The following is a 25,856-nucleotide window of genomic DNA, read 5'->3' as shown; positions in this document are numbered from 1 at the left end:
TCGATTCCCTTAGCCCCAAGAGCTAAATATAACTGTTTCTTGAAAACATCCAGTGAATTCGGCTCCACTGCCTTTTGTGGCAAAGAATTCCACAGATTCACAACTCTGGGTGAAAACGTTTTTCCTCATCTCAGTCCTAAGTGGCCTACCCTTATTTTTAAACTGTGACCCCCTGGTTCTGGACTCCCCCAACATTGGGAACAAATTTCCTGGATCTACCCTGCCCAAACCTCGAAGAATGTCCATTCCTCGAATAATTTTATATGTTTCTATAAGTTCCCCTCTGATCCTACTAAATTCCAGCGAATACAAGCCCAGTCGACCCATTCTTTCATTATGTGTCAGTCCCGCCATCCCGGGAATTAACCTGGTAAACTTACGCTGGACTCCCTCAATAGCAATAATGTCCTTCCTCGAATCAGGAGACCAAAATTGCACACAATACTCCAGGTGCGGTCGCACCAGGACACTGTGCAACTGCAGTAGGACCTCCTTGCTCCTAAACTCAAATTCTCTCGCAATGAAGGCCAACATGCCATAAGCTTTTTTCACTGCCTGCTGGACCTACATGTTTACTTTCAGTGACTGATGTACAAGCACATCCAGGTCTCGTTGCACCTCCCCTTCTCCTAAACTGACACGATTCAGATAATAATCTGCCTTTCTGTTCTTGCCACCAAAGTGGATAACCTCACATTTATCCACATTCTTCTGCATCTGCCATGTTTCTGCCCACTCACCCAACCTATCCAAGCCACCTTGCAGCCTCATAGCATCCTCCTCGTAGCTCACACTGCCATCCAGCTTTGTGTCATTCGCAAACTTAGAGATGTCACATTTAATTCCCTTGTCTAAATCATTAAAATATATTGTAAACATCTGGGGTTCCAGCACTGAGCCTTGCGGCGCCCCACTAGTCACTGCCTGCCATTCTGAAAAGGACCAGTTAATTCCTACTCTTTGCTTTCTATCTGCCAACCAGTTCTCTATCCATGTCAATACCCTACCCCCAATACCATGTGCTCTAATTTTGCACACTAATCTCTTGTGTGGGTCCTTGTCAAAGGCTTTTTGAAAGTCCAGATACTCCACATCCACTGGCTCTCTCCCTTATCTATTATACTTGTTACATCCTCAAAACATTCCAAACGATCAGTCAAGCATGATTTCCCCATCATAAATCCATGCTGACTTTGACCAATCCCATCACTGCTTTCCAAATGTGACTGCTATAACATCTTTAATAATCGACTCCATCATCTTCCCCACGACCGATATATGGCTAACTGGTCCATAAATTCCCCGTTTTCTCTCTCCCTCCTTTCTTACAAAGTGGGGTTACATTAGCTACCCTCCAGTCCACAGGAACTGATCCAGAGTCAAGAGAACATTGGAAAATGATCACCAATGCATCCATAATTTCTAGAGCCACCTCCTCGAGTACTCTGGGATGCAGACCATCAGGTCCTGGGGATTTATCTGCCTCAGTCCCAATAGTTTACCTAACATCATTTTCTGACTAATGTAAATTCCCTTCAGTTCCTCCCTCCCACTTCATAATCAGTCCCCTAGAATTTCCAGGAGATTTTTGTCTTCCTTAGTGAAGACAGAACCAAAGTACTCGTTTAACTGTTCTGCCATTTCCTTGTTTCCCCATTATAAATTCACCTGTCTCTTACTGTAAGGGACCTACATTTGTCTTCACTAATCTTTTCCTTTTTATATACCTTAAGAAACTTTTAGTCAGTTTTTATATTCCTCGCAAGCTTTCTTTCACACTCTTTTCCCCCCTCTTAATTAACCCCTTTGCCATCCTCTGTTGAGTTCCAAATTTCTCCCAGTCCTCTGGTTTGCTGCTTCTTCTGGCCAATCTGGCCTCTTCCTTGGATTTAACACAATCCTTGACTTCCCTCATCAGCCACGGTTGAGCCGCTTTCCCAGTTTTACTTTTTTCGCCAGATGCCTATGCAAAAGTCTCTTAAATACCACTATCATACCTGCTCCAACCAACATCCCCGGAAGCATAACTTTCTCACTTTCACCACTGGGCCAATGCAATGTCAGTGTTATGGTAATTGTAGTTTTAATGATCACTGAACACAAAGTTAGTATGTTATTCGACAAGCTCGGAGCAGACTTGCAAGTTAGTTTGTGCAAGGGAAGGCGAAGTTTACCAACAAGGGGTGATCTCCATGGGAGCAGTAACACCTCCACCTACCCCTAAGGCCTCCGTGCTCAGCCCTTCCCCACAGCTTGAGGGGCAGAACTGCTGACTGGAGACTTCTTCAGTTCAATTCTCATTGACTGGCTTTCAGCACGAGATTCATACTTTGCCACACCTCCTGCTGCCATGGCTGGCACTACCGGTTTTCCTGCTTTCATACCTTTTGACATGGGGATGCGAGTAGGTGCAGGTCGAGGTGCTGACCCCTCCTGTGCTGTCTGTATGGAAAGGAAGAAAAAGCAATTATATAAACATGCTGTCCATATCAATTATTTTATAAAGCAAAATTTTAATTAGCATTAAAAAGTCACAAACTGCTGGAGTAACTCAGCGGGTCAGGCAGCATCTCTGGAGACCACAGATAGGTGATGTTTCGGCTCGCGACCCTTGTTCAGTTTAGTTTAGAGATACAGCATGGAAACAGGCCCTTCAGGCGACTGAGTCTATTTTGACCAGTGATCCCCGCACACTATTATCTTACACACACTAGGGACAATTTACAATTTTACCAAGCCAATTACCTACAAACCTGTACGTATTTGCAGTGTGGGAGTAAACCAGAGATCCCAGAGAAAATTTACGCAGGTCACGAGGAGAACGTATAAACTCCCTACAGACAGCCCATCCGTAGTCAGGATCGAACCTGGGTCTCTGGCGCTGTAAGGCAGCATCTCTACCACTGCGCCACCCTTCTGCGAGGGGTGGAGGGAGAAAACTTCAGCACTTTGTAAATCAGCATCTGCAGTTCCTGTATCTCCTTTAATTAGCTCTCATCGTTTTAAATAAGAGTCTTCAAACCAAATTTTCCAAGACCATTTACCCATTAGGTATAAAACATCCAGAAAGGATATACCTCTAAAACCTAAAAGATATGACTTGAGAGGCTAACTATAGGGAGAGGCAGGGCAGGCTAGGTAGAACTTTATTCCTCAGAGCACAGGAGGATGAGGGGTGATTTTATAGAGGTGTACAAGATCATGAACTGAATAGATAGGGTATTGCATCCTTCTATGGCAATATGAATGAGGCAATACTGCAGAAACAAGGAACGCAGATGCTGGTTAATACACAAATGGACACAAAATGCTGGAATAACTCAGCAGGTTAGGCACCATCTCAGGAGAACATGGATAGGTAACGTTTCAGGTCAAGACCCTTCTGCAGTCTGATTGTAGAACACAAAGTGTGAGAGTGACACAACAGGTCAGGCAGCAGAGTAACTCACATAGTCAAGAGGGACTCAACCCTAAACATCACCACTCCATTTTCTCCAGAAATCTGCCTGACCTACTGGGCTACTCAAGCACTTTGTGTCCTACAAATGCAATAGGTAGAGCAAAGAGAAAGATACAGGGTGCAGAATAAAGTGTACCCTCACAGCACAAAACCATTCCATCTGTCTGCTTTCATTTGAGAATTATCAAACCAATACTCTTACCACTGTTGCTGATGACTTTTTAAAGGAAGATAAATTAGATATTGCAAAAATGTGGTGGGCCCTTTTACGGCAGTAAATGATTTGCCTTTAAACTGCTGTTCATATGCATCGAGTACAAGGAATTTCAATGATTTTGTCATGTAGATGTTCATGCAAAGACAGCAGCAACTTAGTTCTGGTGTGTTGTCATTGGTATTGGGCTATCATCATCATTACAGGGTGGCAGAGTGGTGCAGCAGTAAAGTTACTGCCTTACATCGCCAGAGACCCCTGTTCGATCCCGACTACGGGTGCTACCTGTACGCAGTTTGTACCTTCTCCCTGTGATCGCATAGTTTTTCTCTGGGCGCTCTGGTTTACTCCCACACTCCAAAGACGTACAGGTTTGTAGATTAATTGGCTTCTGTAAAGTGTAAATAGTGCCTAGTTTGTGGGATAGTGCTAGTGTGTGGGGTGATCGTTGGTAAGGGTGGACTGAAGGGCTTGATTCCACGCTGTATCGCTAAAGTCTAAAGTATATTATTGTCATGAGTACCAAGATACAGTAAAGAGCTTTTGTTTGCCTGCTATACAATTAAATCAAATACTATACACGAATACAATCAAGCCATACCCAAGTAGAACTAAGAACATTGAAAAAGGTAGCAAAGCAGAGCTTGCCTTGGAAATCCAGGTCAGAACTTATAGATGCGCGAGGCATACATTTTCCCCCATAGAAAGGCACAGAAAGCATTCCAGTTTGCTGTTTATAGGAAATATTGCTCCATGCACATAGTATATTGCACAGAATCCCAGTGAAAATATTTTCTAAGCAGAAATAACTATTTCAAAAGGGATTGGGATTTCCCTGCTCAGCACTCAAGCTAACCCTTGGCTGCTACATAATGTAATTCATCCTTTTCCTGCCAGCACTTGCACTTCTTGTGATTCATCCTTTTCCTGCCAGCACTTGCACTATCTTGCACTTCAAACTCACCAATGAATGATATGGATGAGAAGAGGTTCATCGAAAGGTCTAATGCGTTAAAAGCAACACAAAGATCCTCCACAGCACTGGCCTGTGACAATGATAGTCCACAGTGTTAAGGGCCTGTCCCACTTACACAATTTATTTGGTGAATCCAGGCATCTAGGTTGTCGCCACATGGTCATGGGGTAACCCCTGTATGGTCATGAGTTGCCCAAAGAGTCGTACCTTTTTCTGGTCGCCATTGGATTTTCAACACGTTGAAAATTTTCGGTGACCTGCTATGACTATGACGGGTGCCGGCAGTCGCCGAAAAAAATTGCGTAAGTGGGACAGCCCTTTAGGGAACAACTAGACCAGGTGTGGACCCGTTGGGGCCGTCCCCCAAGGCAATATTCCACCACTGACCCATAGCCCCCAACTGCGCAGGCGCGGCTGACGGGATCCCATTGTGACGCCAGAGATCCCCGTTGTGACACGAGTCACGGCAGCTCTTCCCCAAACTGCACAGGAACGGCCGGCAAGTGGGAACGCAACTGCGATGTTTTTAAAGTTTACAATGGCAATAACCTGTAAAATACAAGATTGATGTGAACGCATCTCACTCTCCCTCTTCAGCCCCATATTCTCCCCCTCCATTATCCTCCCTCTCCCCACCCTCCACCAACCGTCCTCTGCTTCTGCCCCTCACCCCCTCCCTCCCTCTTCCCCTCCCCTCCTCAATTACCTCACCATCCCTCTTCCTACCCTTATCCTCCTCCATTCCCCCTCATCCCCCAGCACTCCCTCCCCCTCCTCTTCACCCTCCCACTTCTTTCCCCTCTCCTCCTCCCTCATCTCTCCCTCCCTTTCCCCCTACCCTGTTACTCCCTCCCTCCCTCCATAACCCCTCCCTACTCCCTCCTCTATCCACCTGCTCCCCCACTCCTCACCTCCCCCTTATCCCACCCCCTACAATGATTTTTTTTTAAATTCTCAATAAAAATCAATTTTTTTCTTAAAAATAACCTAAATACAATGTTAGCTGCTGATGAAAACGGAAGAATTTGATTGAAGAATAAATTTGAGATTTAAGAATAAAATCAATATAAATGAAAATCGCGATTGACGTGCAGGGCAAGTGGAAAAGTGTAAAATATACCATCAATCTGTTCAAAACTTGGCTAATGCACACCGCAGGACAATGGTAAGGTGGGCCAAAAATTGTAACACTATTGTGTACCGTTTTGGCAGAGTTTCCAGAACACACACACAAACAAAACAGACAAACATGATGAGAATTTTAGTAATATTTCAAAATTGCATGTTTCACATCTTATTGAAGGCAGACATTGATGATGGAATCCACTTCGAGTGTGCCATCACTACTGTTAGCCAGCAGAGGCAAAGAGTACTGAAAAAGGAGGACCTCAAAGTAGCACAAAACTCGGTCTATTGAGCAGCAATGATCCTCACCCTTCTGAATGCTTCTGAAATGTGGGCCACCCACTGCAGGCACCACAAGGTACCGGGTAAATGCCACCCACCTTCAAAATCCTCCACAATCACTGGCAGGATGTGCAAAACAATGTGTGTCCATGTCCAGGTCAACATCATAGAACGAGGCACAAATTACACCCGGTCAATTCTGCTGGGAAGGCTCACATGCCCAGCACACAATTAAACACAATGCTCACCCATTAATCCTACACAAAATGGCCCAGCTTTTCCGCACCGACCAAGATGCCTCTAAGCCTTTCCTATCCATGTGCCTGTCAAAATGTCTTTTAAATGTTATTATTGTCCCTGCCTCAACAACCTATTCCATCTCCCCTCCCTACCCGCATCCTCTCCCTCTATCCCACTCCTCCCCACCCCCTGTCCCACCCCCCACTCTCCTCACCTCCCCCACTGCCCTCCTCTCACTCTATCACCCCCCCCCCCCTTCCTCCCCCAATCTCCCTCCTCACCTCCCCCACTTTCCCCTCCCTACCCCCTCCTCTCCCTCAATCCCCCCACTCTCCCTCCTCAGGACCTCCCCGGGAAAACTGCCGGCCCAGTTTTCTCCACCATGCCGGTGATGAAGTTGTACTTAAGGCGGGGGGGGGGGGGGGGGGGTGGGCGAGCGGCATGGATCCGGGGGAGGGGGAGGGAGAGGCCGAGACTGCGACCTAGTCTTTGCCCGGGTCCCGCTCCTCTTCCTCTCCGCGGGCCCGGAGCAGCAGCCCCGCCACCCCCGGACCCAGCCCCAAGACCCCGGCGTGGCCTCTACTCACCCCCGGACCCCGCTGCACAGGCCTGGAGCAGCAGCGTCGCTGCCCCCAGCCCAGCCTCAGCGCGTATATATACATATATATACATACTACATATATATACATACATACATATATATACATACATATATATACATACATATATACATACATATATATATACATACATATATATACATATATATACATACATATATATACATATATATACATACATATATATACATACATATATATACATACATACACATACATTCATATATATACACATATACATACATATATATATATACACATATATATATATATACACATATATATATATACACACACACATATATATACACACACACATATATATATATAAATATAAATATATATATATATATATACATATACACATATACCTATATATATATATAGAGAGAGAGAGAGAGAGATAGATAGAATGAGCACTTTGTTATGTTATTTTCTTAAGAAAGGAAGGCTCGTGGAGTTCATTTGGATTCCTGCCAAGCCAAAAACTCAAGCTCTTTCAGTAATGTTATTTTAAGACTGGTCTTATGATTAATGAGAATAAAATGGCATGTGTTTTATATGACATCAAGGACTATGATTTTTATTTTCAATACCATCAAGAAATAGTTGATCAATGGTGAAAAACTGAATTTTATTGCTCTGGACGATTTTGAAAGTATTTTTGGGGTATAGGAAGGATGCATGAATGGTAACTGGATAGTTAAGGTGTGTAAGATGGTGCTGGAGCTTGGCGATGCTTTGCATGCTATGCCAGAGGAGGATCTACTATCATCTGATACAATCACCCTGATCTTTAAAATCTCTTTCCTACCTGTAAATCTAGCACTGTTTCTGGACACTTCAATGCTGAGAGCTATATTTCATTCCCTTGGCTCTATCTATTGTACTCATATTTGGCTTGATTGTATTTATGTATAGTATTATCTGACTTGAGTGAATAACATGCAAAACAAAGCTTTTCACTGTACCTCAATACATGAAAATAAATGTGAATAAATAATAAATGCAACAATAATAAATCTAACCTAAAGTTAGAGGGTTGGTCTCTGAACTCACTGAAGGCAAGATCAGGAAAAAATTGGTATACAGCTTGTTTTTAATATTCTCTACCATAAATAATCAAGAGAGAGTCAGGTGTGTTTCATTGTGATATGTACAAACATGGAGCAGTTAAATATTTACTTCAGCAAGGATCTCGAGATACCTTGTTAAATGAGGCTTTCAGGAGTTACATTAAGAAGCGTTTCTGCTCATGTGAGAGATGGTGGTCTGAAATGAATATGGATCTCCAGCATATCCCCTTCGCAATAAGGAGGGGGGATTTAAAAATAAAAAAAACACAGGCCAGTGATAACCTGGACCCACTCTCATGTCAGCGTGCAGGTGTTAAATTAAAAAAATGTAATTATGAAATAAAACAAATAATATATTGGCATGGGAAGAGTGCTAGGTAATAATGGTAAATTAGTTCCAGATGGAAAAGGCTTTGATAGGAATTTCAATAACTAGAGAGGCAGGAAGTTTGATTCCGGGGCCTAGATAGACTGGGGCCAATGGATCTGTGGACGATGCAGTTAACCTGGGCCTGCACTTCATCCTACAGCACCTAGACCGCCATGGGACCTATGCGAGGATTTTGTTTGTTGATTTTAGCTCTGCGTTCAACACCATTGTGCCAGAGCTACTACACTCCAAACTTTCCGAGTTGACTGTGCCTGAACCCTTCTGTCGGTGGATCACCAGCTTCCTGACAGACAGGAAGCAGCATGTGAGGCTGGGAAAGCACATCTCGGACCCGCAAACGCTCAGCATAGGAGCACCGCAAGGCTGCGTACCGTCTCCTCTCCTCTACACCAACGACTGCACCTCCACAGACACCTCTGTCAAGCTTCTCAAGTTTGCGGACGACACAACCCTGATTGGACTGATCCAGGATGGGGAGGAATCTGCCTACAGACAGGAAGTGTCACAGCTGGCGTCCTGGTGCCGTCGCAACAACCTAGAACTCAATGCTCTTAAGACAGTGGAATTGATTGTAGACTTTAGGAGAGCTCCCCCTCCCCTCACCCCACTCACCATCAACAACACCACAGTCACATCTGTGGAGTCTTTTAAGTTCCTGGGAACCATCATCTCCAAGGATCTTAAGTGGGACACAACAGAGGATGTACTTCCTACGACAGCTGAGGAAGCACAATCTGCCACAGGCAATGATGGTCCAATTCTACACCCCCATCGTAGAGTCTGTTCTCACCTTCTCCATCATGGTCTGGTTTGGCTCAGCCACCAAGCACTACACCTGGAGGCTGCAGCGAATCGTCCGATCAGCAGAGAAGGTTATTGGCTGCAACCTTCCCTCCATTGATGAACTGTACACTGCAAGGGCCAGGAAGCGAGCGGGCAAGATCATCTCTGACCCCTCTCACCCTGGCCACAAACTCTTTGAATCACTTCCCTCTGGAAGGCGACTCCGGATTGTCAAAGCTGCCACAGCCAGACATAAAAACAGTTTTTATCCACGAGTAGTTGCTTTACTCAACAGCCAAAAATCTGTAGCCTCCCTTTGATCTGGTATTTTGTTGGTTCAAATGCTTGATCAATGGTGTTTTATCATTAATGTTTTATTATTATTAATGTTTACTGTTTTCTGAGTCATTTGTAACTGTCACTGTATGTCATGTTGTTACTTGTGGGCGGAGCACCAAGGCAAATTCCTTGTATGTGAATACTTGGCCAATAAACTTACTTACTTACTTAGACGCCACATCAGAGGATTGGGGCATTAGATTAGATTTTAGATTTAGATTTAGATTAGTTGAACAATATTAGCTTATTAGGATAATGCAATTTTATCAGTACCTCAGTTTTAAGATCAGATATATGCAATGTGAAAAGTAACCTGAGCGTGGCCGGACCAGGTATGGACAAGGTGTGGCAGTGGTGATGGTTGGCCTGTGAAATGTTACGGCAGCTACCATATCTAACACATTATTCCCTGACATTTCCCGCCCCCACCACCCATCTTCCCCATCCTACCCCCTTATCTGGGGACCACTCCTTCCGCAACTCCTTTGGTTACTCATCTCTTCCCACCCAAACTGACCCTCTCCAGATACTTTCCACTGCAACCGCAGGAGATGCAACCCCTGTCCTTACACCTCCTGCCACACATCCATCCAGGGATCCCAGCTGTCCTTCCATGCGAGATTAAGGTTCACGTGCAGCTTCTCTAACCTCATCTACTGCATCCGGTGAACCCGATGTGGCTTTCTTCTACTTTCAGTCTGAAGAAGGGTTCCGACCCAAAATGTCACCTACCTTTTTACTCCAGAGATGCTGCCTGACCCGCTGAGTTACTCCTGCATTTTGTGTCTTATCTGCGGCTTCCTTTACATCAGCGAGACCAAGCATAGATTAGGCAATTGTTTCGCTGAACACGTGCGCTCGATACACCAGAACTCCTGGATCTCCTGATTGCTAACCATTCCCATAACTATCTATGTCCTGAGCCTTCTCCATTGTCAGAGTGAGGGAACACGCAAACTGGAGAACAGCACCTCATATTCCTCGAGTATCATAACCCAACGGTATGAATATTGAATTCTCCATTTTTAGGTAACAAGCTCCCCTTTACCCCCTATTTCCTGAAACCTCATCCAGGTGTGCACCTATTTCTCTCACTATTCTGCCCCATCCCATGAGCGAAGAACGGAGCACACGATGGGCCAAATGGCGTAATTCTGCTGCTATGATCTATGATCACCATGTCGTGCTCTTCCCAAGAAACTCAAGAACAAAATCAACGAGTGCTGGAGCACTCAACAGTATAAGAGAATGTGGTCTACACGTTCAGTAGGAAGAATAATTCACACTTAGAAGTGTAAAATGCCTCCACTGCGGAAAAAAAGTAAATTGCAATGAAATAAAAACAAAATGTATGATTAAAGAAATTCAATAGGTCAGGTGGAATTGGTGGAGAGAGAGTCAGAATTTAGTGGACTATGAGACTTGCAGCAGGTGGGAATTTCGCTTTACATCCCTCTATCCCTCTATCCCCCCCCCCCCCCCCCCCCCCCCCGTTGACCTGAGGTTGCCGAGGCGAGGCTGCCACTCACCGCTGCTGGTGTGGTCCTGGTGGGCGAGGTGCTGGCGGGGGTGATCACGATGCTGCTGGTCATCTTGCTGGGTGAAGCGCAGGTGCGGGGTGAGCGGAGCACGGTGGCCATGCCGTCGGCCGGGCCGGGCAGTGGGCGCATGGTGATGAGGGGCTCGGCGGGTCGCTTGTACAGAGAACCCAGGTGGATGTGGATCTTGTTGTCCTCGGTGGTGGTGATGATGTTGGGGCTGTAGCGCCGGCCGGCCATGCCTGACCCGGCTCCGGCCCCGACTCCCTGCAGCTTGTCCGGGCTCACCCTGAACACGGCCCGAGCCGCAAGCTCCTGCGCATCAGAGCCACTCACCGCACTCACCGTGACTATCTGGATGGGGGATGAACAAGCGTCCGGTGGGCCCTGAGACCAAGGCTTGGGCCGGGCGGGCGGAGTGCCGAGCCCAGAGAAGGTGGTGAGGGTGACGGGTTCGGGTGAGGTCTTGGAGGTGGGGATGATGGTGATGCGGGGTTGCTGAGTGCCCAGGGTGGGCACAAACTCGTCAGCCGCCGGGCTGCTGATCTCCAGCGTGGCCGTGCCTCCGCCAGCCTGGTCGGGGGTGACACGGATGCGGAGCGGCTGCCCTTGTTTACCGGACACCACCAGCGGCGAGTCAGAGACCGTGCCTCCCTCCCTCCTCTTGGCCCACGGGATCCAGGAGCGCCGCGGGCTTCCCAGTTCACCGGCAGCCGGTGGGTAACGCTCCAGCACAGCCGGGGGCCGCTTCAGGACACCCTCCTGCCGGAGGTGGCTCATCAGGTGGTTCTCCTCCTGCACCGACTGACGAATGAAGACGGCCGCATTGTCCTGCTCTGCCGCCATCCCTCCATCCGTCTGCACGGCCGTGGAGGTCAGCGGCACCTCCACCATCCGCCGGCCATCCATGCTGGGCCTCAGCGCCCGGCTGCAACGCTTGGACAGCTCCAGTTCCCGGGCCATGCCGGCTACTTCCAAGCCAAGGTCTTGGTTGCGGCCTTCCTCCTGCTGGAACCTCTTCCTCAGTCTGACGTAGTCAGCCTGCAGCTGGGACAACTGGTCCTCTTTCTCCATGAGCTCCTGGATCTTTTCCTTCAGGGCCCGTACCTCAGCCACCAGTTCCCGGCTGCGGCCTTCCTCCAAGCGCAGCCGGCTGCGGGACTCAGCCTCGCCTTGCTCCACCTGCTCCCTCGTCTCATCTAGCTGCTGGCTCAGCAGGTTGGCCTTGTCCCGCTCGCTCCTGAACCTCTGCTCCAGCTGGTCATATTCATCCTCGGTCTTCAGCAGGTCGCCCTCCACTACCTCCAGCTGCTGAAGCCGGGACCTCAAACGCTCCACTTCCAGCGCCAGCTCCTTCATTTTGGGACCGTCCAGCTGGGCTTCCTCAGGACACTCGCTCTCAACCTCTTCCACTCGCTCAAGCCTCTTCTTCAACAGGCCCATCTGTACATCCAGCTTGATGGATCTCTGCTCTTCACCCTTGAGCTTCATCACCAGTTCCTGCCTCTCGCCCAGCAAGGTGGACACCCTCTCTTCCATCTCCGACTTCAATTTCAGAAGCTTCTTGCTCTCTTCAATCAGCTTCTCAGTCACCTCCGTGGTTTTGCTTTGTTCCTCTTTGAGCTTATGGTTGAGGTCGTTGACTTTCTGTTCTTCCTGACTCAGCTTCTCGGCCACTCCTCTCCTCTGGTCCACCAGCATCACCGTGAAGGATTTCAGCTTTGTCAGATCGTCTTTCAAGCTGAATTCGCTCTTTCCCAGCCTTGCCTCTGAAGATTCCAGGTCTTTCACATGAGCTTTCACCGTTTCCAATTCATTGAAGAGATCCTTGCTTAGAGCCTTCTCTTTATCCAGGCTGACGTGCAATTGGGAGCATTCGGATTTGCTCTTGTTAAAAGCACCTTCCAGCTTCTCCAGCTCCACCATCCTCTTCTGCAATTTCTCCACCTCCAGCTTCAAGCTGCTGCTATGGACCTCTTCTTGCTGCAGTTTCTTCTTCAGCTCCCTGCCCTGGTCCTCCGCCTTGGTGATCTCCTCGTCTTTCCCCTCCATCTCCAGCAGCCGCTTGCGTAGGCTCTCCACCTCGGTCATGAGGCTTGAGTTGCCGCACTCCCCCCGCCTGATTTTATCCCGCAGCTCCTGCAATTCTTCCTCAGCCTTTTGGAGACCCCTGTTGGCTTCCTCCAACTCCTCAACCCGGTGGACTAGAGCAGGTAGCTTCTGGCGCAACTGGCGGTTCTGACACTCCTGATCAGCTAGTTTAGTCGTCATCTCGTCGAGGTCCTGCACGGACTTGGCAGATGTGTGTTCGAGTTCCGCCTCCAGTCGAAAGACCTTCTGCGCCTCCTCCCTGGCCCTCTCTTCACTGCTTCGCACCTTCTCTTCCTCCTCCCGGAGCTTCTGTCCGAGCTCCTGCACTTTGTGGGCTTGTTGGCCGAGCTGCTCAATGTGAATCTGCCTCTCATCCACCAGCATGAGTGCAAATGACTTCAGCTTCACCAGCTCCTCTCGCACCCGGCCTAACCGTCTGTTGTTCTCCTTCTCCTTTTGAGCTTGGTAGCACTTTTCTTGTTCCAGCAGTTTCTTCAACCTGGGGGCAGAATAAGAGGTCTCATGAGAAAGGGATCAAAATACATTGCTTGTGGCTTCTTGCAGTTTAGGATGACTATTGCGACCAGAGGACAAACATTGCAGCAAGGTCAACTGGATGTTTGCTCCAAGTCACAGTCCTGCTACAGCATTGTGGTGTTGAAAGTACAAATTGAACACGCTTTAGTATTAAACATGCAGGACTGAATGGAAGATAAATTCCTACACTCAGTGGCTGGTGAACATGGAGTCAGAGTAATACAGGGTAGAAACAGGCTTCTCAGCCCAACTTGTCCATGCCAACCAAGATATCCCATAAACCCTTGTCCCGTTTGCTAGCATTTGTCCCTCTAAACCTTCCTTATCCAGGTACCTATCCAAATGTATTTTAAACCTTTTAATTTGACCTGCCTCAGTTACATCTCCTGACAGTTTGCTTGTTCCATACATATGAAAAAGTTGCCCCTCAGATTCTCTTTTCCCTCTCACCCTAAACCTACATCCTCTAGTTTTTGTTTTCCCCTTCCCGGGGGGGAAAATAAAAATCCATTCACCCTATCTATTCCCCTCATGATTTTTATACCAACTAATGATAGAAGCAAGACAGAAGATGCTGGGATTTTGAGCAAAAGACAGTGCTGGAGGAACTCAATGGGTCAGGCAGCAACTATGGAGAGCAGCATCTCTGGAGAGAATGGATAATGGCATTTTGGTCCCTTCTTCAGCTAGAGGTCCTCCAACATTTGTTTTTTGCTAATCCAGAAAGGTTTGTTCCTGGGCTGTATAGCTCGATAACAGTGTTACAGTGTCTTAAAATCTGCAAACAGATTTCCAAAGATCAAAGCCCTGTTCTAATGCATCCCTGCTGCCTCTTCAAATAACTCAACTTAACAGAATTCATGCCACCCATTGCTGACATGGTTGCAAAGCATTTACACTGGGAGGGGGGGGGGAGGTTACTAACATCTCACTCATTTGGTTGTTGTAAGCTAAAATTTTAGGTTAAAATAGATTAAAAAATCAAAATAGTCATCTTTGCCTCGGTATTTATTGGATTTTTTTCTACCCTTAAATAAACTTAACTTGCTGGATTCTTACTGCAAACATAGTGGAAATTATCATCTTACAGGGTTAACTCTTACAGCAAAGCAACATTGCTCAGCAAGGAGATTCAAGTTGAAGAATGTAGACACTAAGAATTGCAGATGCTGGAATCTTGCGTAGAACACAGCGGGTCAGGTAGCATATCTGGAGGACATGGATAGGCGACATTTCAGATCGGGACCCTTTTTCAGATTGGAGAATTAATTTACTGTTCCTTCACCCTTCCCTTCCAGTTTCTGGGCCATGCATAATATTGGTGTGCAGGCCCTTCTCAAATACCTTTGTGCATTACGAGTAAAGTATGCCATTGCCCAGGGCCAGGGTACAAGGCAGGAGAAACTGCATCTGGTCTCAACTACTCAGTTCCTTAAAGTGGTGTGGCCAAGATAAGGATTTCACTAACAGGGGAAGCAGGATATTTACACCTAACCAATGCAAACATACTGAAACGTTCTCCCCAGCACACAAAATGAATCAACTTTCAAAAGTTTGAATCATTTTAACCAACCCCAATGCACTTGGAAGATTATAGTTCATACAGAATAAAGTCAAGACTAACATTAAACGTGTAAATTAACTGTCAAACTTTTTCCTCTTTTTAAATACACAGGTTTTCATTTAAATGAGTTTACACTCACTCCCAAAGGTCTCCTAAATATGGTTTTAAAGAGAATATTTGTAAGAGCCAAAGTGAAAAACTGGGTTAATAAAAGAATTACTCCGACTTTTGGCTTTTGGATTCTTTATGAAGTGTTATAGGCATCATCGTTAAAGGCATAAAGTGTTAAAGGCATAAACGACATTTCGTTTGGACCTCAAGGGGTCCAAATGACAATAAATTGAATTGTATTGTATTGTATCATGATGTGTGGGCAGCTCATAGCAGGCTGACAGATCATGCAAATATTTTGCCAACAAAATCTCATCTGATCTCTGCCAGATCATTGAATCTCAGGCCTAGTATCTTGGAAACAGATTAATGACTGGGAATATCTCTAATACAAGGCTGCACTTCGGTTAAACTTGTATTGGAGATATTAGAAAATGCCATCTGCTCTACGATCAGACATCGATCTATTTTGTAGCTCAGCCATCGCACAGACATGCACACACAAAAAGGCTCAAGGTATCAACATCAAATATTTGCCAAGAAAATGCTGTTTTAACCTTTCAGTCAATATGAATTGTTTGAATGTTGCAGTAATTTAAATAGCAGTAAAGAATCCAAGAGAAAAATTGAAGAATTATTTTCATCTCTTTGATACAGGCATGTTTATTGTATGAAACAAAATATTAAGCCAATTTTTTTTAGAAAGATACCGCCTAGTAAAAATGTAACCTGCATAATTTCTTCACAAAATCTGGATCTTTCAACTGCGTAGCAGATAAATTCTGGTTATATGCATTTACAATTCAGTAAAGGCAGCAAGAACAAGCCCAGCAGTCACAGGTCGTTGAGTTTACCTCACTGGGGCTGCTTGAGCCAGTAAACAGGACAAAATGAACTCATGAACAAAAGGGGACTGATGCAAGATAAAAATTACACACGACAAATGCAATTATGTTTTCATTGGTTGGAGATGGTAGAAAATACAAGGAGGGAGTTTTTACTTTGATTGATTGAAAGATATGTGGAAACATGCCTTGGGACGAAGCTTACCCTTTTACACTACGTGTAGGAAGGAACTGCAGATGCTGGTTTACACCGTTGATAGACACAAAATGCTGGAGTAACTCAGTGGGACAGGCAGCATCTCTGGATAGAAGGAATGGGTGACATTTCAGGTCGAGACCCTTCTTCAGATTCAGGTCTGAAGAAGGATATCGACCCAAAATATCACCCATTCCTTCTTTATACCCAGAGATGCTGTCTGTCCCGCTGAGTTACTCCAGCATTTTGTGTCTATCTACGCTTTTCCTCTAGTTCCATGTTTTCCCATTTTCGCATCTACTCCCTACATACTTTGAATAGCAGAACTCTGGGAAAATGTTGAGCAGAGGGATATAGGAGTGCAGGTACATATTCCATGAAAGTGGCGTCACAGGTAGATAGGGTGGTCAAGAAGGTTTTCAGCACATTGGCTTTCATCAGTCAAAATATTGAGTATAGAAGTTGGCACGAAATGCTGGAATAACTCAGCGAGACAGGCAGCATCTCTGGGTAGGAATAGGTGATGTTTCAGGTCGAGACCCTTCTTCAGACTGAGAGTTGGGGAGAGGGAAACTAGGGGTATGAAAAGGTTTAGAAATGAATAGGTGACATTTCAGGTCAGGACTCTTCTTCAGATCAATTGGAGTAGAATCATACAGCAAGGAAACAGGCCGTCTGTCCAAATTTATCCGTGTTGACCAAGATGCCCAATCTCTGTTAGTCCCACCCGCTCGCGTTTTCGGAGGGGGGGGGGGGGGCAGGGGCTATCACTTGCCAGGCTTTGTCCCAACCCAACTTCTCTTTTCCAGCTTTCTACTGAAATCATCCCAGAAGGAAGTGGTAATTCAGCTATTGTCCATGCCGGCTCCCAGCTGAGCATTTCTAACAGTTCTGGTCCCCATTACTTTCCTGTAACTAATTCCCTCTCATGTTTATTTTTCATACCTCATATTAAATCCACCAGATGATAGTTACCAGAATAGTGTAGTGGTAAAAGGTTTCACACTTCCAATCACTCTGGGTCTCGCTAAAATTCCCGATCGGATTGATTGGCAACCACATTACGATTTGCCACTGGTTTCTAAACAATGAACATTGCCGTGTTTCCCCCCAGAGGCAGCTTCCTTCACACCTACACTTGGCCTCACCGGTTTTTGAGGAGAAATGAGTCCATGTTCTGTAGTCATTCCACCATCATCCTTCTTAATATTTTGCAGTTTCTTCTTCAGTTTCCTCACATGTTTGGAATAAGGGAAGTCAAAGGAAGGGAATGACAAGGGAAGTCAGGGACAGAATTTAAAAAAAAATACAACGTAGCAAAGATGAGCGGGAAGCAGGAGGATTGGGCAATGTTTAAAGAGCAACAGAAGATAACTAAAAGGCCACGAATATAAAGGAGGATAGTAAAAGCTTCTTTAGGTATGTGAAGAGGAAAAAAATAGTTAAGACCAAAGTTGGACCTTTGAAAACTGAAAAAGGTGAATTTATTATGGGGAACAAGGAAATGGCAGACGAGTTGAATAGGTACTTTGGATCTGTCTTCACTAAGGATGACACAAACAATCTTCCTATTGTACTAGTGCCCAGAGGATCTAGGGTGATGGAGGAACTAAAGGAAATCCACATTAGGCAGGAAATGGTGTTGGGTAGACTGATGGGACTGAAGGCTGATAAATCCCCAGAATCTGATGGTCTGCATCCCAGGGTTCTTAAGGAAATGGCTTTAGAAATCGTGGATGCATTGGTGATAATTTTCCAATGTTTTATAGATTCAGGATCAGTTCCTGTGGATTGGAGGGTAGCTAATGTTATCCCACTTTTTAAGAAAGGCGGGAGAGAGAAAACGGAATTATAGACCAGTTAGCCTGACATCGGTGGGGAAGATGCTGGAGTCAATCATAACAGGTGAAATAGTGGCACATTTGGATAGCAGTAACAGGATCGGTCTGAGTGAGCATGGATTTACGAAGAGGAAATCATGCTTGACTAATCTTCTGGAATTTTTTGGGGATGTAACTAGGAAAATGGACAAGGGAGAGCCAGTGGATGTAGTGTACCTGGACTTTCAGAAAGCATCAGGGCTCGAAATTAGCGGTTGCCCAGGTGCCATTGACCACTCAAAGCACCGAGTCATTTTGCCCGGCTTAGCAACCAGATACTGGTTTGTACCAAAGATAGACACAAAAAACTGGAGTAACTCCGCGGGTCAGGCAGCATCTATGGAGAAAAGGAACGCGACATTTTGTGTCGGCGGTGACGGCTGTATTGCGTGAGAAAGATACTAGGTGCGTGGTGACGAAGGGTCGCAGCGAATGACTGGTCCCGCACAGCGGCAGCAGCGGCCGCGATAGCGGTCCCATCTCCTCCTCCCCCCGCACCCCGCCCGCCCTGATAAGGGCCGCTGCCTGCAAATCCACTACCCGGCGTTTTCTGCCCCTTAGTGTTTCGCAGCTCTACCCATACCGATTCCACATCCTCCAAACTAATGTCCTTCCTTTCCATTGCGTTAATCTCCTTTCTAATCAGCAACGCTACCCCACCTCCTTTTCCTTTCTCTCTATCCCTCCTGAATATTGAATATCCCTGGATGTTCAGCTCCCAGCCTTGGTCACCCTGGAGCCATGTCTCCGTGATCCCAACTATATCATAGTCATTAATAGCTATCTGCACATTCAACATCCACCTTATTACGAATGCTCCTTGCATTGAGACTCAAAGCCTTCAGGCTTGTTTTTACAAGACTCTTACCCCTTATACAATTATGTTGAAAAGTGGCCCTTTAGCTATAGGATCTTTGAGCTGCACCGCTCGGCACCGTTGGCTGGCGGAGGAGGGAGGAGGGAGGCGGTGGGGAGGAATTCCCAACGGCCAAGGCAGCGGGCGATGTTGTCCGAGGAGCGCTGACCTTCCTTCCTCCCCACCTCGCCCCCCTTCTCTCTTTCTCTCTCTCTCTCTCTTGTACGCCCCCTCCACCCCCCCCCCCCCCGCCCCACGCCCCCTTTATCCTGGGACCCCTCCTCTACATCCCGCACTGATACCCATTCCCGCCTCTATTCAGTCCTCACTGACATCCCCTGTGCTCCCCTACCCATCTACACCCCCCCCCCCCAATCTATTCATCCTGCGCTGATCACCCTATCCACCTCGCATTAATTCTCCTGCCGCCTCCCCCCATCCATCCTACACTGGTTCCCCAATTCACCCTGTACTTATCCCTTTCCCATCCATCCTGCACTTTCCTCCATCCATCCTGTACTGATCCCCCCATCCATCCTGTACTAATCCACGCATTCATCCCGTACTGCCCACCCTCCATTTACCCTGCACCTTCCCCTCATTCATCCTGTAGTGATCCCCCATTCATCCTGCACAGACCCTCCGATCCACACTGTACTGACCCCCCCCCCCCCATTCATCCTGCGCTGATCTCCCCCCCATCCCCCCATCCATCCTGTACTGGTCCTCCCATTCAAGAAGAATGGGGGGGAACAGTCTGAAGAAGGGTCTCGACCCGAAACGTAGCCCATTTCCTTCGCTCCATAGATGCTGCCTCACCCGCTGAGTTTCTCCAGCACTTTTGTCTACCCCCATCCATCCCGTACTGATCCCCCCCATTCAACATCACTGACATCCCCCGTGCTCTCCCCTCACAATTTTACCTACTCCAACCAACACGTACTAATTCACCTGCCGCAATCCATCCATTCTGCACCGACTGCCTTCTAACCCCCCTCCCCCCCGCCATCTATCCACCCTGCACTGATTCACACACACCCCCTTCCCTGACCCTATTGTCCTGGAAATGTCTTCAGAGCGAATATTGACTATGTTTGATAACAGAATGCAATCAAATGTGTTTTAATTCCCAATGTTATTATTTGTTTTAATTAAATTGTGAACACGTGAAACATTAAAACCGCAGTGTTTGATTGTCACTGCCACCGTTGACACGTTATTACAGAATTCATTTTAACGGCTCTTAATATGGAGTATCAGCACTGTAGTTATTTAATGAGCAACATTCACAACTATACATACGCATATATGTTACCATGGTCCAGGATTTATTGACACAGGTTGATCATGCGCTGAATAATCCAACCACATTTTTGTTTGGAAGTTGAAAGAACTAATAGAAATTGCATTAATTGCAATGTGTAAAAAGAGTTGAGATACTGTCTTATAATTTTGCTGCATGTCATTGTGGGATATATCATGTCTTGATTGGTGAGCGTTTAGTTTGTGACTTTATTTGAAGCAGAAATAATATGTGAATGCTTCATTGAGTATAATTCCGACTGGTAACTACGCGCTTCGTCCGAGCACATTATCGCACGCGTCATGCAAGCCATCTTAAATGACCACCACATAGGTTGTCATTTGGCAACCTAAAAAGCTGCCAAGGTTGCCCGGCTGGCAACAGGGAAAAACAGTTAAGTGAGAGCCCTGAGCATTTGATAAGGTCCCACATCGGAGATTAGTGGGCATAATTAGGGCACATGGTATTGGGGGTAGAGTGCTGACATGGATAGAGAAATGGTTGGCAGACTGAAACAAAGATTAGGGATTAACGGGTCCCTTTCAGAATGGCAGGCAGAGACTAGTGGGGTAACGCAAGACTCAGTGCTGGGACCACAGTTTACAAATGTATATTGTAAAAAACTCTGAACATTAATAGACCATTATCTGTTTATTTGCACTTTATCTGTTTATTTATTCATGTGTGTATATATTTATATAATGGTATATGGACACACTGATCTGTTCTGTATTCGTGCCTACTATATTGTGTTGTGCTGAAGAAAAAGCAAGAATTCATTGTCCTATCTGGGACACATGACAATTAACTCTTGAATCTTGAATATTCCCTGACTCCGCTATCTTTATCCTTGAGACTCTTGAAAGGTGCCCATAAATAAAATAAATTTATTATCTTTAAGAGACCGATCCAGAGAACCAGCTACCACCACAGATTCACAACTCTCTGTGAGAAAAAGTGTTTCCTCATCTCTGTTCTAAATGGCTACCCCTTATTCTTAAACTGTGGCCCCTGGTTCTGGACTCCACCAACATTGGGAACATGTTTCCTGCCTCTAGCGTGACCAAGTCCTTAATAATCTTACATGTTTCAATATAACTCCCTCTCATCCTTCTAAATTCCAGAGTATACAAGCCCAGCAGCTCCATTCTCTAAGCATATGATAGTCCCGCCATCCCGGGATTTAACCTTGTGAACACTCCCTCAATAGCAAGAATGTCCTTCCTCAAATTTGTGGACCAAAACTGCACACAATACTCCAGGTGCGGTCTCACTAGGGCCCTGTACAACTGCAGAAGGACCTCTTTGCTCCTATACTCGACTCCTCTTTATGAAGGCCTTTCGCTTTCTTTACTGCCTGCTGTACCTGCATGCTTACTTTAATTGACATGAACAAGGACCCCTGGGGTGGAAGATTGCAACCTTCACGTGGTCCGCCCTGTTTCGATGAATGCAATCAACCTGGCGTGCAGAATCAAATAAGATCAAATGGAATAAGTTGTCCTACAACTTTAGGCCGTGCATGTCATACGCAAGAAGAAGATGAATAAGGACCCCCAGATCCCGTTGTACTCCCCCTTTTCCCAACTTGACACCATTTAGATAATAATCTACCTTCCTGTTTTTGCTACCAAAGTGGATAACCTCACATTTATCCACATTAATTCATGCATCTGCCCACTCACCCACCCTGCATTCTCATAGCATCCTCCTCACAGTTCACACTGCCACCCAGCTTTGTGTCATCTGCAAATTTGCTAATGTTACTTTGAATCCCTTCATCTAAATCATTGATGTATATTGTAAATAGTTGTAATAGGCTGATGGCTGTGGGAAAGTAGCTATTCCTGAACCTGGACATTGCAGTCTTCAGGCTCCTGTACCTTCTACCTGAAGGTAGCGGGGAGAAGAGTGTGTGGCCAGGATGGTGTGGGTCCTTGATGATGCTGCCAGCCTTTTTGAGGCAGCAACTGCGATAGATCGCCTCGATGGTAGGGAGGTCAGAGCCAATGATGGACTGGGCAGTGTTTACTACTTTTTGTAGTCTTTTCCGCTCCTGGGCGATATGGGGAGAAGGCAGGAACAGGGTACTGATTGGGGATGATCAGCCATGATCACATTGAATGGCAGTGCGGCTCGAAGGGCCGAATGGCATACTCCCGCACCTATTGTCTATTGTCTAAAACAAAAAGATCGGAATTCTGTATGGCAAGAGTGGTCTAAACACAATTGTATACGGGTTAAATGCAAATTGAGCAAAACACAAAGTGCTGGAGTAACTCAGCAGGTCAGGTAGCATCTGTGGAAGGAACAGACAGGCGACATTTTGGGTTGGGACCCTTCAGACTGATTGGAGTAGGCAGGGAAAAACTGGGAAAGAAGTTGAGGTGATATAAACCCTGGCAAGTGATAGGTGGATAAAGGCGAGAAGGGGTGGTTGATTGACAGATGGGTGGATAAAAGTTGGAGATGAAATAGAGACCAAAGGGAGTCAGATATGCAGAGAAATTTCATTTCCTTGTCATTAAATTCTACCTCTGTTGGCAGTGAGCAAGTTTTAAAGAGCATCCAGATTATGAGGCGAGAGAATCAAATTGCCATTAGAAAAGGTATAGTCTCTTTTTAAGGAAACACTACTGTCTTTGTGCTGAAAGTATATTAACTGTCATACTTGTATCTCATGAATGAGCTGATGTAATTTGTAATTTGCTTCCCTTCAGTGCTAAACAGATTTATGAGTACCCTTTTAGAATTACTCCTTTTAACCACATCAGCATTATTTTCCAATATTTATATTTATTCAGGAAAATATGGATTGTGTTGTACAAAGAAATGTAGAACATTCAAGTTTCAAGGGCAATAGTGAGGAGCAGCCACTGATTATAAAAATAGTTTTTGTTTTAGAAAGTTGCTGAGACAATCATACAAATATTATGGAAGAGGCAGACGAAGGCAGAATCTACAACGACACTTCACTGCACCACTGAGGGAGTGCAGCAGAGGTTAGAGGTGCCTTTTTTCCCCAGATGAGATGTTGGACCAATGCAATACATGATCACCCTGGTGTAAATTATTCCAAAGGATCATTTCAAAATACCACAAGTTCCAATAGTCCGTGACCTATAGACGCTAATCAGTAAGGAGAGGCAACTAAACATTCTCCACCATGGTTCTCAATACTGGTGCTCTCCAAGACTGATTTGGTATAAACCAGCATCTGCAGTTCCTTCCTACACCATAATTCTCGACACTGGTGCTTTCTCAGCCCGTTATACACTCACGACTGTGCAGCCAAATTCAGCTCTAACTCCATTTACAAGTTTGCAGATGACACCACTGTGGTGAGCCTGATCTGGAACAACGACGACAGAAGGAGATTGAGAGCTTAGCAGCATGGTGTCAAACCATCAACCTCTCCCTCAATGTCAGCAAAGCAAAGGAACTGGTCATAGACTTCAGGAAGTCGGGTAGAGTACACATCCCCATCTGCATTACAAACTTTAATGATAATGAGGAGCTAGTAAGTCCAACGTGTTTAATTCTGCTCGATAAGTGGGACCAGTGCTTAATCATAATACTAAACATCTTCAGGCGTTTGTAGAAGTGGGAGGGAGGGTGGTGTAGGGCACATTTCCTTTCCCTTCCGTATTGCTTCACTATCTCACAATAACATCATTGGTTCCAGAGATTGCAGACTACATTTTGGCGTGGGTGCTCTGCCTTGGTCCACTACGTTCCTATTTTTAAAGATACAACATGGAAACAGGCCCTTCGGCCCACTGAGTCTGCACAGACCATCCATCACCTGTTCACACTAGTTCTATGTTATCCCACTTTCTCATCTACTCCCTATATACTGAAGGGAAATATACAGAGGACAATCAACCTACAAACCCGCACATCTTTGGGATGTGGGAGAAAACCAGAGCACCCGGAGAAAACCCACGCGGTCACAGGGAGAACGTGCAAACTCCACACACAGACAGAGATGTGTGGGGCAAGTCTTTTTTACAGGGTGCCTGAAACACACTGCCAGGGCTGGTGGTGGAAGCAGTCACGATAGTGGCATTTAAGAGGTTTTTAAAAAGGCAAATGGCTATACAGGGAATGGAGGGATATGGGTCATGTGCAGACAGAGGAGATTAGTTTAACATCACATTGAGCACAGACCATTGTAGGCTGAAGAGCATGTTCCATGTTCTCATCATTCACTCCAGCTTTCTAGGTACCTGTAGTATGGAACTGATCAAACTAACTAAATTATCAGGAACGAGTTGTGTATTAACTTGAAATGCAATCAAGCTCCTTCAAAAAGATAGCAATAAACAGAATGATTCCTCAGTTAGTACCAACAATGATTAATATAGAACAGAGTCCATATGTGCAGAAAGATCAAACCTCCACTCTGTACCAATTTGGACTGGGCAGCAAAGAGGAGTTGGGAACAGGGCTCAGTAACCGCGAGGAAGGAAAGTAAGATCATCACGTTCCCCCCTTCCCACCGCTCCAGATGCCCCTGTAGAATCCAGGAAAAGACAGGTTAGAACTGAGCATTGATGGACAGATTGCAAGTACCAGCATCAATGGCAATCCAACATCCCAAATTCACCCAGTCAAGTTGATCATTAAAATGTAGGAGGGTAGACCTGTTATCTAAACAAACAACTAGAAAGGGTTTTAATACGATGGCAAGAAAGTCAGAAAGACAGAAAGTCTCCCGTTGAATAAGGCTCTGGAGCCAGCTCAGCTGGGTTTCATGGCCTGGAATCACCATGTGGAAAGTAAAGGGCCTGTCCCATTGTACGAGGTAATTCAAGAGCTCTCCCGAGTTAAAGAAAAAAACAAACTCATGGTAAACAGGAAGCAAAGAGTAGGAGTAAACGGGTCCTTTTCACAATGGCAGGCAGTGACTAGTGGGGTACCGCAAGGCTCAGTGCTGGGACCCCAGCTATTTACAATATATATTAATGATCTGGATGAGGGAATTGAAGGCAATATCTCCAAGTTTGCGGATGACACTAAGCTGGGGGGCAGTGTTAACTGTGAGGAGGATGCTAGGAGACTGCAAGGTGACTTGGATAGGCTGGGTGAGTGGGCAAATGTTTGGCAGATGCAGTATAATGTGGATAAATGTGAGGTTATCCATTTTGGTGGCAAAAACAGGAAAGCAGACTATTATCTAAATGGTGGCCGACTAGGAAAAGGGGAGACCTGGGTGTCATGGTACACCAGTCATTGAAAGTAGGCATGCAGGTGCAGCAGGCAGTGAAGAAAGCGAATGGTATGTTAGCTTTCATAGCAAAAGGATTTGAGTATAGGAGCAGGGAGGTTCTACTGCAGTTGTACAGGGTCTTGGTGAGACCACACCTGGAGTATTGCGTACAGTTTTGGTCTCCAAATCTGAGGTAGGACATTATTGCCATAGAGGG

General features: G+C 45.9%; 1 protein-coding gene across 7 annotated transcripts in view; it reads right to left on the bottom strand.

The window, feature by feature from the left end:
- Positions 1 to 25,856, bottom strand: part of filip1 (filamin A interacting protein 1) — a 133,475-nt gene that overhangs the window by 6,107 nt on the left and 101,512 nt on the right. For 3 of the 7 annotated variants that reach the window (XM_033025675.1, XM_033025677.1, XM_033025682.1), the window contains 3 exons: positions 11,036 to 13,634; positions 10,256 to 10,260; positions 2,219 to 2,443 (listed from right to left, as the gene is read on the bottom strand). In XM_033025675.1, coding sequence (XP_032881566.1) covers positions 2,236 to 2,443; positions 10,256 to 10,260; positions 11,036 to 13,634 — 2,812 coding nt within the window. In that variant the 3' untranslated portion in view covers positions 2,219 to 2,235. The remainder of the gene's footprint in view (positions 1 to 2,218; positions 2,444 to 10,255; positions 10,261 to 11,035; positions 13,635 to 25,856) is intronic. The other 4 variants (XM_033025678.1, XM_033025681.1, XM_033025679.1 and 1 more) reach the window with 3 other exon arrangements.

Source organism: Amblyraja radiata, chromosome 8, assembly GCF_010909765.2.
Source record: "Amblyraja radiata isolate CabotCenter1 chromosome 8, sAmbRad1.1.pri, whole genome shotgun sequence".
Taxonomy (NCBI): Eukaryota; Metazoa; Chordata; class Chondrichthyes; order Rajiformes; family Rajidae; genus Amblyraja; species Amblyraja radiata.
This window is presented reverse-complemented; position numbering and strand designations above follow the sequence as displayed.